Genomic DNA, 16,432 nt, shown 5'->3' on the forward strand with positions numbered 1-16,432 from the left:
ATAAGCCTAGGCCATTGTAATGGAAGCCCAGTGATGGAGCTATATTTGTGAACCTGCTTGGGGCTTTTCTGGTTACTGTTGCAATTATAAGAGGTGTACAATGGTCCAATGCATCACTGTAAATCAGCTTTAACTACATAAATAAAACACAGCGCCTTCAGCTAGTTGAAGAAGCCATATTAAAATAATGCTTCCCTTTTCCTCTTACGCTACATGTCAAAATTATCCTCGTTTTCTTACAAAAATCTAAGTATAATATTAGGAAATCTTGATTTCAAAATTTTTATTTGTTTCTGACATGGCTTGCTGATGGTGATTCCATTTTCCTTTCCCCTCGTGAAGTTTTAAGGCTCTAGAAACATCTGGTCTCTTTGGTTTCGTCAGAACGACTGGACATCCTTCTCTTTCGTATTTTTGTAGAAAGCACTGCTAGCTTCGTTGCCGCCTTGTTAAAACATAAAACGAAACAATAAATCTTGATGATCTTGGGAATACCTTGCTAACAACGTCAAAACTTCGAGAAAAGTCTCTGTTGTTCTACTCTTCTCAAGTCTTTTATCTATATCATAACAAAGATGACAGATGCGAAATCATCGTCATTTGTCAAAACTCTGACTAATATTTCTAAATTTTGACTCAAAAGTATGAAATAAGTTTATAGAGTATGGGATTCAAATTATGATATTCTTATGACACAGGCTCTCAACTTTGGCATACTATTTTTTTTTGGAATTGGAATGACAAAAGTGATTCAAAAGTATACACGCAATTGAAATTCTCCATTTTAGCTTATAAAAAAAATTGAGCAACGAAGCTCACTTCAAAAACACAATGGAAAGATAGACGCCCAGTTACGATTTATCCCATGTGAAGGCGCAGTAGTTTACCAAGTATTGACCAACGTCCTACTCGGTGCTGTGTTTCACTTAATAATGCAAAGTTAATGTTACTTTGCTAAGACCAACCCAAAACATGCGAGGGCCGTTGCGTGGACAGAAACTCTACAGGCCGTTCAGCGACTGTGCGAGAAATATTTGCTAGTGTCTAGCAAGCTTGCAAGAAATAAAAACTTTGGGGCTTTGTTCTTAGGAAAGTAATTCAAAGTCTGATGTTTCACCCATACAAGGCTATCCAGGCTTAGTGGACTCAAAACCAGACTATTTTTATCAAAATTTTATAACTTAGTAACTACGCAGTTCTGGAAGTTGTAAGCGCTTCTCAAGTCTCAAAGACAGGCTACGCAGATTCCGAGTCCTCTAAATCTCGTGCATGAATAATAAAGATGTAGGCAGTGGCGTTTAGGGAAATTTTTCTGGAGGGGCCAAAGATTTTTAGAAATGGTTCCCCCACCCACCAGTTGCACAGGTTTCTAAACTTTTACTAATTCATTTGCCTAGGCATAACTAGGAAAGAATATTAACTGAATAAGAGTAGATATATCTGTGATGGATGGAAAAGGGAAACACAAGCCCCAGCATGGTTGGAGCTGACTCGAAAATTTTTTGAAAATCAACTGCCAAGATACCCTAAATCACCAAATAAAAATAGACACTTGAAAAAATTGATACTTGCTAGAGAGAAGAAGAAACTTAAAGAAGCAATGTGTAATGCGAACGAAACGAGCGAAAAAATTGATGTTTTATGATTTCAATATTGTTGTCATCAAATTGATCATGGGGCGCAGTTAGATTTTCATTAATAATGCTATATTGTACACAAAAAAATTTGTAAACTTTCGCGGGGATTAAATTTCGTGGTTGGGTCTATCCGCGAAATTCAAAAAAATTGTGGGGACTTAATTTCTTTGATGCAAAAGAGGCGCAATTAATATGTATTTCAACAACCAACATGTATGATTTGACAGTGAAAGTCACAAAATCTTGAAAATATTGACACCCGCGAAATTAAGTCCCCACGATTTTTTGAATTTCGCGGATAGACCCAACCACGAAATTTAATCCCCGCGAAAGTTTTATCATTCAAAAAGTATTTATTTGACATATTTTGAGTTTTGTTTAGAAATATTTCGCGGATGAAGCCCTTCCAAATTTCCATTGAGACTTAATTTCGCGGATTTTCTCGGGACACCAAAATCCGCAAAATCCGCGAAATTTAATCTCCGCAAATGTTTATCCCATTAAAGTAAACATTTTAGGGCAAAATAACCACCTAGAATTACTTAATTCTGGTCTGTAAAATACACACAACGATTTACATGAATTCTTAATTCTTTGCATTTGTTAAACTAAAGAATAGAAGGTTCAACTTTGTTTAATGTCGAGATAGAATGAGAGGCATTGTCAAATCTTTGAGTAATAGCTTGGAAATTAGTATGATATGAAGAATCGAGTGGCTCTAAACTTTATTGAGAATCATTTCACTCATTCATTTCAGACAAAAAGGCCAATTTTGAGAGAAAAATATCTTTTTTCGACTGTAAGGAAATTGCACTCTGGTCTGTAAAGTACACATTTTAACTGCAAACCTATTGAAAATTTTCAAAAACAATTTTTAATGCCTTTTCTGGGAGCACATAAAGTTTTGATATGTTTAAAAGCAAAAGCAGCCAAACCTGAGAAAACGAAAGTGATTTATATCTCGAGATGGGAAAGTTTTCAGACCCAACTTTGTATCTCAAAATTAATCAGTATCAAATTTCCGATAGATTGATATATGATAAGCCTATATTTGGGTTGGAAGAATTTTCAGTTTTGCCTATGGAGGTGACATGACCAAAAATCCGCCATTATGGATACCCAGGTGAGAAATCCAGGTGGCCCAGAAGCTTAAAATATTCTTATTACCATAAGGGACAAGAAAAACCCCAAGAAAGTTAGTCCACCAAATGGATAAGATACTTCCCGGCTTGTACCTGTCTGAAATGTCTTCGTTTCTTGCTCCATCTTGATTCCAAAGAAGACAGGCCCTAAAAATAAAATTGGAAAAACGATCAAAATTATATCTAATCTCACTAATTATGCCAATTAACTAAGTGTTAATAACATTTTCAAGTTTCAATTTATACCGTTGCAAAATCAATTTGCTTGCGTGTTCTCGAGTTTTTGGATGTCATGGGATTTGAAGATTTCTAGTATTTTAATTGCTTTGATAGATTCAAAACACAAGTTACTCTGCGGTGGAACTCTAATTCGATAGGTCTTTTTGCTTTTCTTTTTTGTATAGAGATGACTTGAAAAGATCACTCAGTACTCGACTGAAAGGCGAAGGGAAGTTAGGTATTAGTTTACCGTTACAATGAATTCAAAATTTGACACGGCAAAATTTCATTTTTCATTATTCATTAATCATTATTTTACCATAAACTCTCCCACGCGAAAGATCAAATGTAAACAGCAGTAGAACGTCTTCATTTTGTATTGGCGCGTGCTCGTATCCTTTGTTTCACATGGGGTACGCAAGTGGAGATGATACATTGTATCCTTTGTTTCACATTGGGCGCGCGAGTGGTGATGATACAAAGTGTGTGGATGAAATCAGTTGCGTGAAGACGATGCAAACGTGGAGACCATAGCGTCACAACTTCATGTCGTTGCCGTTCAGAGCCATTCATAAGTCATGTATTGATGTTTTTCATATTTGGACTGAAAAAAAATAGAAATAATGAAAATTTTTAAGTGGTACCGTAAGTTGGTCTAATGCCGACATCCCTCTTCTAATTTCAACACCCTACTTCTAATTTTGGCACCCTTCTTTAGAGACAGCAATATTAGGAAGTTCAGGATTGCTAATAGACAAAAATTTTTTCCAATCGATTGCCAAGGAAAGAAAAATAGTTTCCATCAGCGATTTCGACCTTCCTATAATTCCTATCCCTAAAGAAGGGTGTCAAAATTAGAAGAGGAATGTCGACATTATTAGACTAACTTACGGTAGCTCAAACACATGCGGACGGGTAGCAGTAAACTAATACCTGACTTCCCTTCGCCAAAACAATCTACAGTTAGGAACATTTGGCGAGTTCCTGTATGCGGCCGCAATAAAAAAATCATAACCGCACTCACAAAAAAATAACGTTTGCGTCTTTTTAAACCGTTTTTTGCCTAGACAGTATAGCAAACATAGTAAGTATAAGGAGACTGTGCCTTTAATTGGCTCTAAAAAATTTCTCCAACTTTCAACAATGATAGAACACACCTATTTAAACAAAATTAGCCAGCGCATTTTTTATCTTTCTATTTCTTCATCTTCAATGAAGCTCTCAAAGTTAAATAGAATTAAGCACAAAAGATATTCTTATAGTTGTGAAATGCTGTTTGCGCTTTCGCCACGGTAGAGTGCATTCATACTTCTGTTGGCTGATCATATTGGGCGTTTCGGCGTTACCACCCTCAAAGCAGCGGGTGCCTTTATCATTTCGCAAACCCTGTCCACCATTTTAAATGATTTAACAATAGATCCAAAAGGGTGCTCTCATCAAGGAAGATCATTTGCATTGCTCTCAGGCTTTAGGAAGTAGTAATGTTTTCAGTTGTTTTCGATGGAAAATGGTAAGAAACTTAAGTTTACAAGTGTCATTTAGTTTTTGCTGGCCTGATAGGATGGCAGGATACTGGATGGCTTCCCTACCCGATCTAGATATTTTCCAGGGAGTGGATTTTTAGTTTTTCTTCTGTTTCTTTATGTTCAGTTCCGGGTAGTCTTCATATGGAAAACCCATGAAAACCGGTAACTTAATTTTATAATATCTATAATAACGTTGATCAGGTCTGCCTCAACACTGTTCAATTAAAAATACATATCCCTTTTCTAAAGTTTTTCGATTTTTACAATTTATTCTGAAGCCAAGATACGACGTTTTGAAATCTCAGAGTACCTCAGGTTGAAACTATCATTTTCAAGCCGTAACTTAAAATTGCAAGCCTAAATATCTTCACTTCAATATTTTTGCCTTTTTACGTAAAGCATAGCACTCCAGCGTAGGAAGATATAGCAACTGTGCCTAATTATATCATGAGTTGTCCTAAATACGAGAGCCCTGCCTAAATCCGACCCCCCAAATAACTGCTATGAAAATATAATATTCCCTTTCCAAGTTGAACAATAAACTATTGCAATAACTCTCGAAAGAAAACATCTAACAAGATGACTATAATGTCAAGATTTCAATTATTAATGTGATCATAAAGTGTGAGTTGTAAAATAATTACCTCCATTATTATTCTGAATCTGTTGCTCGTGTTTTGAACGTTAACAATTTTGTAATAAAAAATTGTATGTTTTGTATATAAGAAAAAGCAATTTGTTATTTGGTTCAATTGGTTCAGTGTATCAAATCCTCCAGTTTAGTTGATACTTTGGTATCCTCATGGTGTCACAGTGAAAGGTTTGTTTTTATTTTAGTTTGTATCTTTGAAAGATTCCATCTGATTTAGGCAGGGCTGTCAGATTTAGGACCACTCACAGTAGGTAGTTAACCGTATGGAAAAGGAGACAAGTAATATATATAGCAACAGCATCAAATTCAGTCTGAGAAATCCTCTTAATTGCGCGCTTGACTCTCAAGGCTGTAAGCGCAATTACACAGTTGAAATTTACAACCGTGTGCAAGTGAGCGCTTATATGATCCCGCCCCGGTTGGGATTGCTTGAGCAGATCAGATCACAGAGGGTTTGGATTTTTCAAAATATGGCGCATACATGGTCAAACAGGCAAAAGTTTTTAACACAATCATTTTCTACAATAAATTTTGAGCGAGCAATCGGAAACAGCAAATAAAGTTTTTTTAAATGATGGACTAGTTAAGGAAGCAATTGCACGCTTAACACCCATTTAAATAGTGATAAGCATGTAATTAGACCCTTAAAAAATTCTACATATTTGATAGCCTTGTAATTGCATCTTTAAATCTCGGAAGTTAAGCGTGCAATTAAGAGGTTTTCCCAGACTGAAATTACTTTTCCATAATGGCAAAAGAAAGACTTTATTTTCTCGACTTGATTCTGAATGGTTTTGTTCTTCTCTTTTTTTCGCTAATCTAATTTTTTTAATCTTTCGATTAGCAAAATTTGTGAATTAATTCATGCAGCGGCATGGCTGAATAAACACTTTACATAATCAAACGGAGTTTCAGTCAAACTGTTTTAACTGTTCCAAACTTCTCTCAAAAAGATTTTCTGACGTCTATGTTCAATCTATTGAATGATGATTTTTATTAGGGTGCATACCATTTAGCCAAAAACCCCAAAAAGTGAAACAGAGGGTTTAGCAAACGTATTGATTCATTTAAAAGTTTACCTAAACAGACGATCAAAGCCAACAGTCTTTTTTCTGTGTTTTCTTCGTTCGCTAAACCAAGGGTTTAGCAAACAAACTGCACCATTTGATTTTTTGTTTTGCTAAACCATTATTCTAACAAAGCACTACACCTTGTTTACGCTGGTTCACTAAGCGCACGCATGCATAAGCCCTAAGCTTAAATGTTTTCTTCCGCTGGGCTACCATTTTGAAATTCGTTGCTGTGACTTCAGGCAAGATCCTAGAAATCGAATTAGCAATGTAACAGCTTCTTTGGAGGGCGGTCAATGAAAAATCTCGTATAGTAAAGATTACATCATTAATAGCATAATTAGTATAATTATGCTATTGTTTGGGTCTCCAACCCTAACCCTAACTGGAAAGATCGATATTCTTATAAAAAGTGTTTCTTATAAAACATCGACATTTATAAGAAGTGTTTCTTATAAAACATCGATATTCCTATAAAAAATGTTTCTTATAAGGAACCACCACTTCCCCGACCGCGCCTTCTTAAATTCGAAAATTTGCAGTGACATCACATGATATTTTGAATAATTGACGTCAGAATTATCACTGTAGGGGCTTCTTCAATTCAAACGTCAAATCCCTTTTTGGACGGGGTTTTTACTGGAACTTATTTTTTCACTCAATCACATATGAAAAATGAAATTAAACACACAATTAAAACTAAGACGTATTATGTACTGCTTTTTCGAAAGAAAATTATGTTTTTGTCTCAAAACTGCACAAAATCCTTCTTTCCTACTCAAATCAACCCCCTGACAAACCATTCGAAATTGCAACTGGCCTACCGTGACAGACAGAAAATATGAAATTCTTTTAGTATAGAAGATAGCAGATCTCAACTTCCTCTTGAATATCTAATTATGAAAATGTAAAAACTTTGCAAATACATACTTAAAAGGCTAGCATTTTATCCCTTTGCTAAATCCCCTTGTAGCTTAAAGATATAGTACTTTGATTTTCTAGATTTTATAAATGAAATAAAAATGACCACTGCAACATCTCAAAAAAAGGCTATGGAAGTTGAAGTCACAGACAGTGAAGAAGAAATGGAGAGTGATGGAGGTGAGGAGCTTTTTATGGATGATGACTTTGACGGTGATGGTGAAAATGAAAGTTACGATGAAGAGGATGATAGCGAACAAAAGCATGGCCATGAAGCTATGGGCGATGTCATCTCTAAAATCCTACAAAAGAAAGTCACGACTGATACATCTGGACTTGTGTTATCAAAGAGTCAGAGTACAAAGAAAAAACGTACAGCCCGGCAAGAAGAGATTAAAGCCAAAAAGGCTAAAACTGAAGAATTATTAGATCAACGTGAAATGAACCATGTGTTACCCATAGAGGTTAATGATGTGCCTAAAGAAGCAAGGCTTCGTCGTATAGGAACTAAAGGTGTAGTAATGTTATTTAATGCTGTCAGTACTCATCAAAAATCAAAAGCAGAAAAAATGAAAACAGCTAAAACTGAAGGGGATAAAGTGAGAGTTGAAAAATCAATGAAAAAATCTACATTCATGGACATGCTTAAGAATGATAAGAAAAGCTCAAAGAAAGTGAAACAAGAAATTAAAGTAAAAGAAGAAGAAGAAGATGATGCTAACAAATCGAGTTGGAATGTTTTGAAAAATGATTTCATGTTAGGGTCAACTCTCAAACATTGGGATAAAGATGATGAAGAAGGAGGATCGAAAAAGAAAAAGAAAAATATCAAAGAAACTCTTGATGTTGAGGATTCGTCTGATGAAGCTGACCATTCTGATTGAAATGTATTTCTTTTATCTTTTTTAGTACTTTTATATTATATACAAAGAAAATTGTTTCATTAAAATGACGTCATTTTAAAAGTGTTTTAGTGTTTTTTGTACATGTTAAAGATGACATTGTATCTTAGTTCTTTTAAATCTTAAGCTCTGATAACTTCGATTTGTGTGAAAAATCTTGAACACTTTCTAAGAAGTCTGTCGATTGGACTTGTGAGTCAATATTAAATGAATATCTACCTGGTCAGGAAACACTAGCAAAAAAGTTTGAATTTTTTATTTTATCTTGGTCACATGATCAATGTCGATGGAAAATCTATAGTCACTTAGCTGGGTGGCATCACATTACCATTCCACTACAACAGCTTCACAAATTTGATAACTGCTCTCTGATGCGAGTTTTGATCATGTGATCAATATCGAGTGACAAAAAAATATTTACCCCAAAATTTAAAACAACCTGACTTTTATCCAATGGAATGCTCATTTTATTCTTCCTTCATATTTCATTCAATAATACCCATGCCATTGTTTTCTTCATCACTAAAAAGTATGAAATCTGTCTTTCTTTCATTTGTTTTTTAAAAACCATTTCAGTACAAAAAGACAAGAAAATTAGAAAATATACGAATATACAGCAATATCAAAACAATGAATTACAGTCATGATGATGATGACGATGATGAATATAGTTATGGTGGTGGAGGATCAACGCACCATGATTTCTCGTTCACAGGGAAATGGGGTGAGGAAGATGAAGAAGACGATGAGAATGATCATGAAATGGTATCAATCATATTTTTTTTGAAAGTTTATTGTATTTAGTCATCATTGACTTTTCTTAATTTCAGAGTGATTGATAATGAATTTAACTTTTGTTTATGTTTTTTTATTGCCTGGTCTATTTCATCTGGTTAATCTACATCAATATCATAAAAGTAAAAGACCACACTCCCAGACAGCTCAATACAAGACCTTTCATCCTCTGTAAAGCCAGTTTAACCTCGTGTCAGTTTGTCTCCTGCTACCCATACCTTATTACACAAATAACAGTAGACAAGTAATTAACAGCCGTGTAATGTTCTTGTTATAAAGTATACCTTTTTCTTTAATTCAGTTCCCTTCTTCCATTTCTGTGTTTCAGAACAAGAATGATGATTTGGAATACCAAGACAATCAAACCATCATTGAAGAATGTAAAGAAGTTTTTAAAGGAAAAGACTTCATCATGGAGACTGCTGCTATAACCAAAGTTCAAAAGTATTTTCAATTTTCCCACTGTATCAGCTCGCATGTAATTTATCATTGTGAATATAAAGAGTGTACTAGATTACATCCATAAACATCTGCCGATCTCAAATCTCAATTCAGTGTTCTTAAAAATGTTATTTTTAATTTTAGGTTTCTAAAAGCTGAAGGAAAAGCAGAGGACTTTGTTGCTTTGCTTGCAGAAAATTATCATGGTGTAGCACAACTTGCAAATCTGTTAGCTGATTGGTTGATTGTTGCTGGTGAGTGAAAAGCTTTTGTTAGAGACACACCAATTTTATTGGCTAATGTAACTAAAAGTAAATTTGTGTTATTACATAATCAGCCCTTTTTGCCGCACCCTTTTTGTAGGGCATGCAGCAGATTAAGGGTCAGCATTAAAAGGACCAGTTTTTAAATGGGCCATTTTAAATACAAAAGCAACATTAATTTTTGACTGTTTTTAATCGTTTTGAGTTGATTAAAATACATACAAAGAAGAAAATCTCAAATATTGAAAGTCTTTCTTTCTTTCTTTCTTTCTTGTCAATGAAGGTTATTAGCAAAATTAATTCTAAACTTCTGTTGTAATTTCCATTCTGTCTTTAACCTTTAAGATTTTCATTAATTTTGTTCTCTTTTTTTTCTCATTAGGTTGTTCAGTTGAAGAAGTTCAAGAGATCGTTGAACGTCATTTGAAAGATTTGATCATCAAAAACTTTGACCCAAAAAAAGCTGACTCTATTTTCACTGGGTCAGGCCAGGTAATTATTTTGAACAAAATGTAATATCAGTGTAAACAGTATGTACTTTAAAATAAAAAAATTCTTTCTGAAAGCAAGGAGACAACAGGTTTTCAAAATATAACATCAATCGTGCTTGCTCGGCACATTTCTATATACTAATACATTGCTTACTGTTCTAGTTAGAGCTAACTAAGGGGATAAAGATTGCTCTACCTTTGAATAATACATTGAACATAAAAGTGACTTAAATTTTTTTCCAAAGCCTCCAGGTTGGATTGAAGAGATGATTACCCATCCACCCTGGCGGATCATGTTTTACGAATTGTCTGATAAATACCCCGACTGTCTCATGTTGAACTATACTATAAAGGTAGGGTTTTGAATCAGCACGTTTTTGATGGGCTTTTCCAGAAAAAAAACTGTATACCCCCTGGAGGACCATCCCTCTGTGACTGGAATAGCTGTAACCTCCTGGAATTCCAGGCAATTTCAGGTTTGAATCCCTCTGGAGTTTTGAATTTTATTTAGGATTTAAAAAGCTACCCCCATGGAAATCCAGTTAGTTTTGACCTTACCCCCCTTGGAACGGAAATGGACCTCTTTAATAAATCCAAAATAGTTTTTTTATTGACGTCAAAAAGTGACGTCCAACCCCGAATTTCCAACGTTTCATATATATTTTTCGCACGGAGACAGTACAAAAGGAGAGACAACAGCCTTTTCAATTAGGCTGTTCTTGTCTTTAGATGATATCAGATGCAGGATACCAGACAGAGATGGGAACCATGTCATCAGCTTTCAACCAAATCGATGTCTTCTCCAAGTTCATGAAAACCTTCATTTTAAATTTCTACACTCAACCAAGCAGCGAAATTAAAAATGATTTTATTGTGAGTCTTGTACCTTACCATGGTTTCATTCCCAGATAATCAAAAGCGAAATCTTTTATACATCGTAGTACTATTCTTTTGAGGAATGGTCTTTACATTTAACATACACTCTTTTTTATAAGAACAATGAGGCTCCAAGTGCCAAAAAATAGGAACAGCCGAGCCTCAGAAAAATTGTACTGGCTTTTATAAAAGGAAAGAGTGTACTTTAAATCAACTCAAAGATTCTTCATAGTCTTTAGCAAAACCAGCCATTGTTTTTCAAAGTCGAGGTATAATGAGGTTTGACTTTGATTGATGTTTTTAAAACAAAAATTTCAAAAGTACGAATGTGAAGATTTGTTGCAATTTTTAAATGGGCATTCGAATTTACGCCGAACTTTTTGGTTTATCTATCTATGGTTATCCCTATGAAGCAATTTTTTTAGATTGTGTATTATTGGAATAGGTAATTGATATACTTTAACCTGAGAAAGTTATTGACAAGACAATACTTTTTGGACCTACCTGGAGGTCCTATAAGTTAACCGTTGTCCGTCCGTCCGTTACCAGCTTTTCTCGAAATTTGCTTATTAGTTTTTTCTGATTTTTGGCACAAAGATGCAAAATGACAATACCTAAAATGTGAGGGAGCCCGATTTTCATAAAACATTTTTTTCCGGCCGAAAATGCCGGAAATATGCCGGAAAAACCGGTTTTTTTGGCATTTTCTTAAGATTTCATCATTGGTCCTTTCTGATTTTTTGCACAATATGCGTAATAGCTATGCCCAAAACATGGCTGAGTTCGATTTTTGAGAAAAATTCTTTTCCGGTCGAAAATGCTGGAAAATATACCGGAAATCGCCGTTTTTGCAGATTTTCATTGAACTTTTTCCTGATATTTCTTTGTTTTTTCACGTAAAATCGTTATTGATAACAATGCCCACCATCAAGTATGGTTCAATTGTCAATAAAACTGATTTTTGATTTTTCTAAAAATCGTGCCGGAACAGCCGAATATCGCCGGAAAAACGGTTTTTCTTGAATTTCTCGAGCTATACTTTATATTTTTTTATGAAATTTTGCACATTGATGCAAAATGACGATACCTAAAATGTGATGGAGCCTGATTTTTGAAGAACATTCATCTCCGGCCGGAAATATGCCGGAAAAACCTGTTTTTTTTCTTCGTATTTTCTCGAGATTTCACCATCAGTTTTTTCTGAATTTTTGCACAAAGATGCGTTTTAGCAATGCTCAAACATGGCCAAATCTGATTTTTGAGAAAAATTCTTTTCCGGCCGAAAATGGCGGAAGTATCCCGGAAATCGCCGTTTTTGCAGATTTAAATTGGGCTTTTTTCTTTATATTTCTTTGTTTTTTCACTTAAAAAAATTATTGATAACAATGCCACCATCAAGCATGATTCAATTGTCAATAAAACTTTTGCAATTTTGCAACCGGAACTTTCAATTTCTTTTTCCCTACTCCCCTTCCCTCTCCCCCCCCCTGTCAACAATTTAATGCATTTTTCGCTAACCGCTATATTTTCTTAATGAAGATTGTTTTTTTTTTCTCCTTATTGCTATCTAAGTTTCAGCATCAGGTAGGTCCATTCAGCATCAGGTAGGTCCATTCAGCATCAGGTAGGTCCATTCAGTATCTAGCTTGTTGTTTTTCTTAGAAATCAGTGTGCCATGGTAAACATACTTATTTGTATGCTCAATGCATGCTGAATGAAATATCCATGCTGTTGGAACAACAAGGACTATCGAATGCTTGTTTGAACTGGATGTCACAAGAAATCAGTACAAGAGCCTCCAAACTGTAAGATTTATCATGACGAAATGTCAATACTCAATACTCAATAGTACGCTGAGATTTGTGGCCTGAAAACTTATTCATTTATACCACACATGAAATCTTTATTGTATATGACGATGTAAATAACTTTTAACGATGATAAAAGAGTTGAATTAAATAGGCATGGTTCATGGTCTAAATGGTTTTTAAAAATTCTGCTCTCTTAAGTTCAAGACTGACTTGACTGACTTGTCAGATCTCATACATCACTATTTGAAAAGCATACAAATCTGTAAAAGCATCATTTTACATGAATTTAAAAACCTTTTTTGCACCTACCTAGAGGTCCTATAAATTAACCTGTGTTCGTTCCAAGAATTTCCTGAAAAAGTGAAATACCTTATTTTTAGTGACATTTTGTTTATTTTGAATTTAATGTTTTCTGTTGATCAGCCAGGTAGGTCAATAAAAGTATCACTTGTTTTTTTTTCTGTTTAGTGGTCACGACATCTGGCCCTTGGTTTTACTTGGTATGGGAGCAGGCAAACATCCTCGTGTGTATCTTGCATTGATGTCCTTGGTCGAAAAGAAATCTCTTAACCCTGGAGATATCACTGTGGTGAGTAAAGAAACTGAAGAGCTGAAATTTCAATTTGTTGTGCTTAGTTGAAGTGGTCACAGATATCATATTATTTTACACACTAAATTGGCTAACTGTTCACAGATTTCCCGTGGAACACTTCCAGTTTTGAAGCCGTCTTGTCCGCCATGTTGTTTTCCAATTTACCTTAGATTTTCGAACGTTCGAGTTTCAAAACATTCGAATCGTGCTGTGTTGACGATCAGAATTATACGGGTAGCCCGATCCAGCCAATTAGTTAGAGATCAGTGGTAGTGGTCGTAAAGTTAGCTGAGGTTGGGTACTCAAAATTGCATCTTTTTTTATTCAGTTGTATAAAGCATATTCGGTTGCTGACCCACCCCCTGCAAAATATCTCCGAATTCCGGCATTTTTAGGTAAGAATAGATTTGATTAATTTGATTTCATTAAGTCTTCTGTATGAATATTTTTGAAAAAAAGTGGTAAGTATATTTAGCCGCTAATCATTTTTCTCAATTTTCAAATTAAAGTCTGTCTGCAGCGGAGACAAAAGAAGCTGTAACTTTTGATATAAATTTGAATTAAGTAGCGGTTTTGTGCTTGTTAAAAACATATTTGAGAGTGGAATTATCAAAAGAAAAAATTCAAAAAAGAGCGGAAAATGAAGATTGAAAGTGAAGAAGAAGCACCTGCATAGGTAAATTTAAATGCCTTAAAATTAATAGCTCGACAGTTTTGCATTTTGATTATCCTTATATTTTTGTAATTTGGTCATATTCAGACTTGCTGGTTAATGCTCTATTTCAACCTGGTTCTACCATCTCCGCTGATCACAAACCAAAGTATTTATTTCTGATGGCTTATGCTGTATCTGCTTATGAGCAATGGGAGGAGGTTTGTCAAAAGTTTCGTTTTTCTGTCTGTCTGTCTGTTCTGACTCTGAAAAATGGTTTAGACAAAAAGTTCATTATTTTCTGGAAATTGGAGGCTTCTAAATTATCTTCTTCAGTTTGAGTTTGGCTACAAACGTAACGGGTCAAACTTTTAAAGTTCTCGCTTGATTTGTGCATGTTTCGATCATATTCAAGACACGGTGCATGGAATGAACCCCCCCCCCAGCCCGCAGGGGAGGGGCTACAACCAAAATCTTCCTGAAAAAGGCTGGGGGCTGGATTTTTTTTTAATTTCAGGGGGTACTTATGATCTCTGGGGGTACCTAACTTTTATACAGTAAGGTGTGGGGGCTGGGGAACTATATTTTATATCTTGCTTTTATCTAAACTATCATTATTCTTTTTAATTATAAAAATATACAATTTTTTTTCATTTCTTGACATATACTAAAGTCACAGGGGGTACCAATCACAGAGGACCTACTAACGTCTGTTGTTTAGGGGTACCCTAGAATTCAGGGGGTACCTATTTTCTTAGGGGATACCTAAAACCCTGGTCCATGCCATGACACATGGCATTCAAATGATTCTTTTATACATTTTCATACAAATAAGTTTTTTTTCACTTACCGTGGCTATACTAATGGACTTTGTTTATTCGTCTGAATGCTTGAAGTAAGCATATTTTCTGAAATGAGCCCAGCTGTTTTATTTACGCTCACAATAATGGGAATTGAGGTCAACACGGTGTTACAAAATTGTTTACCTTTTTCCATTAAAACGGTAATAATAACAATATTAATTGGTATATAATTTATAAACGTAGTTGCAAATCTGACTTGAGATTCAACAAAGCGCGCTTTACCATATTGGTAGAGCGGTATATCAGTCAAGTATAGAAGTAAATCTATTTATTCGATATTTGGGGTAATTTGTAAACATTTGTTTGATTATTGTCGTTCACACTGACGGCATGAAACTTCAAGTTTCAAATGCAACTTTAATTTCATTTTATTCTCTCCAATTTAAACAGCTATGAGCTTTTATCAACTATTAATTGAAGAAGAGCGTTTGAGGTTTTGGATGTTTTTTTACATCAAATTAGAAACCTAAAATTTTTGCTTTAAAGAACTGAATTCTTGAACCAGCATTAAAATGATGGAAGATGATAGCTTTGGTCCCTCTGAAGGATTTGAGGATCCTCGTTTTGGGTGAAAACATTTACCAGTTCTGTTATGACGAATGACAAAGTTTCTTCCACCTTGACTTTCGAGAATCCTTCTCGGATTGTTGGCTCAGAGGTTAGGCGCATAACCAGCCTTTTGGATGCAAAAACAGAAAAAAAGAAACTTTCAATGATACATTTTTATAAAGATCCATGAAACAATGTGTACAAGCCGCTAAAAGAGGACTGAGTATTCGTTATGTTTCTGTATTTTCAACAATGTTTTAAGTCTAGAAATGTTCTTAACATGTTCTTATTTTCACCATTTTGTAGGTATTTTTGTGCGCTTTTCTAAGAAATCGGGTGTTTTTAGAGTCCCCAAAGCCTTAAACTTGTTTTAAAACTTGTTCTTAATATTTGACCATCACAGCCTTCTGTCTTATATAGTTTATTCTTATAAAAAAACGTGTAGGGAATCTTCATCACGTGTTTCTCATGTGCGATCTATAATTATGTAATTTAAGATAAACGTCTCAAATTCCGTTTGTTTATTTAATTGAGCCAGATTGAGCGCCAACCAACAAAGTTATTTTGTCTCTTCTTTATAGTAAATCAATAGTGTAGCTTCAAGATTATTGGGAGAACTTACACTACAGGATTCAGTGAATACAATGATTACTGAAGTTTTGTTAGCAATACCTGGATTTGTTTTGTTATGGGTGTTAATCACTTATGTGGAACATTTGATCAGTTTGAGGAAATATCCAGAAGGACCATTTCCTTTACCTTTGGTCGGAAATGTTTTATTGTTGAGTGAAAAACCATACTTAGATTTCATCAAACTCACAAAAACGTATGGTGACGTGTTCAGCTTTAGCTTTGGTAAGTTGAACTTATGTTGTTTTCATCAATTCCAAGATATTCAAGACTATTGGATTTAGAAGTGTAGCTACCATATACCCAGCTTTATAGGATTCAGTATAAAGAGTATGATGGCATAACATTATGTTAAAAAAGACTAGATTGGTTTTGCAATGGGTGTAGATTTAAAATTAAG

The 16,432-nt window shown here is 34.7% G+C and overlaps 2 protein-coding genes across 2 annotated transcripts; both read left to right on the plus strand.

Moving 5' to 3' along the window:
* Window positions 1-7,215: 7,215 nt before the first annotated feature.
* On the plus strand, window positions 7,216-8,119 carry LOC136812290 (RRP15-like protein). The gene has a single exon (XM_067068783.1). It carries the CDS (start codon window positions 7,269-7,271, stop codon window positions 8,049-8,051), a length of 783 nt encoding a protein of 260 aa, XP_066924884.1. The 5' UTR covers window positions 7,216-7,268; the 3' UTR covers window positions 8,052-8,119.
* A 530-nt stretch (window positions 8,120-8,649) lies between these two features.
* On the plus strand, window positions 8,650-15,249 carry LOC136812227 (negative elongation factor D-like). The gene is made up of 11 exons (XM_067068705.1): window positions 8,650-8,834; window positions 9,193-9,308; window positions 9,450-9,559; window positions 9,951-10,060; window positions 10,305-10,412; window positions 10,789-10,932; window positions 12,598-12,740; window positions 13,215-13,335; window positions 13,667-13,733; window positions 14,099-14,211; window positions 15,244-15,249. Exons 1-11 carry the CDS (start codon window positions 8,700-8,702, stop codon window positions 15,247-15,249), a joined length of 1,173 nt encoding a protein of 390 aa, XP_066924806.1. The 5' UTR covers window positions 8,650-8,699.
* Window positions 15,250-16,432: the final 1,183 nt, after the last annotated feature.

The sequence above is a fragment of the Clytia hemisphaerica genome, unplaced genomic scaffold (assembly GCF_902728285.1).
Source record: "Clytia hemisphaerica strain Z4C2 unplaced genomic scaffold, Clytia hemisphaerica genome assembly, whole genome shotgun sequence".
NCBI classification, from domain to species: domain Eukaryota; kingdom Metazoa; phylum Cnidaria; class Hydrozoa; order Leptothecata; family Clytiidae; genus Clytia; species Clytia hemisphaerica.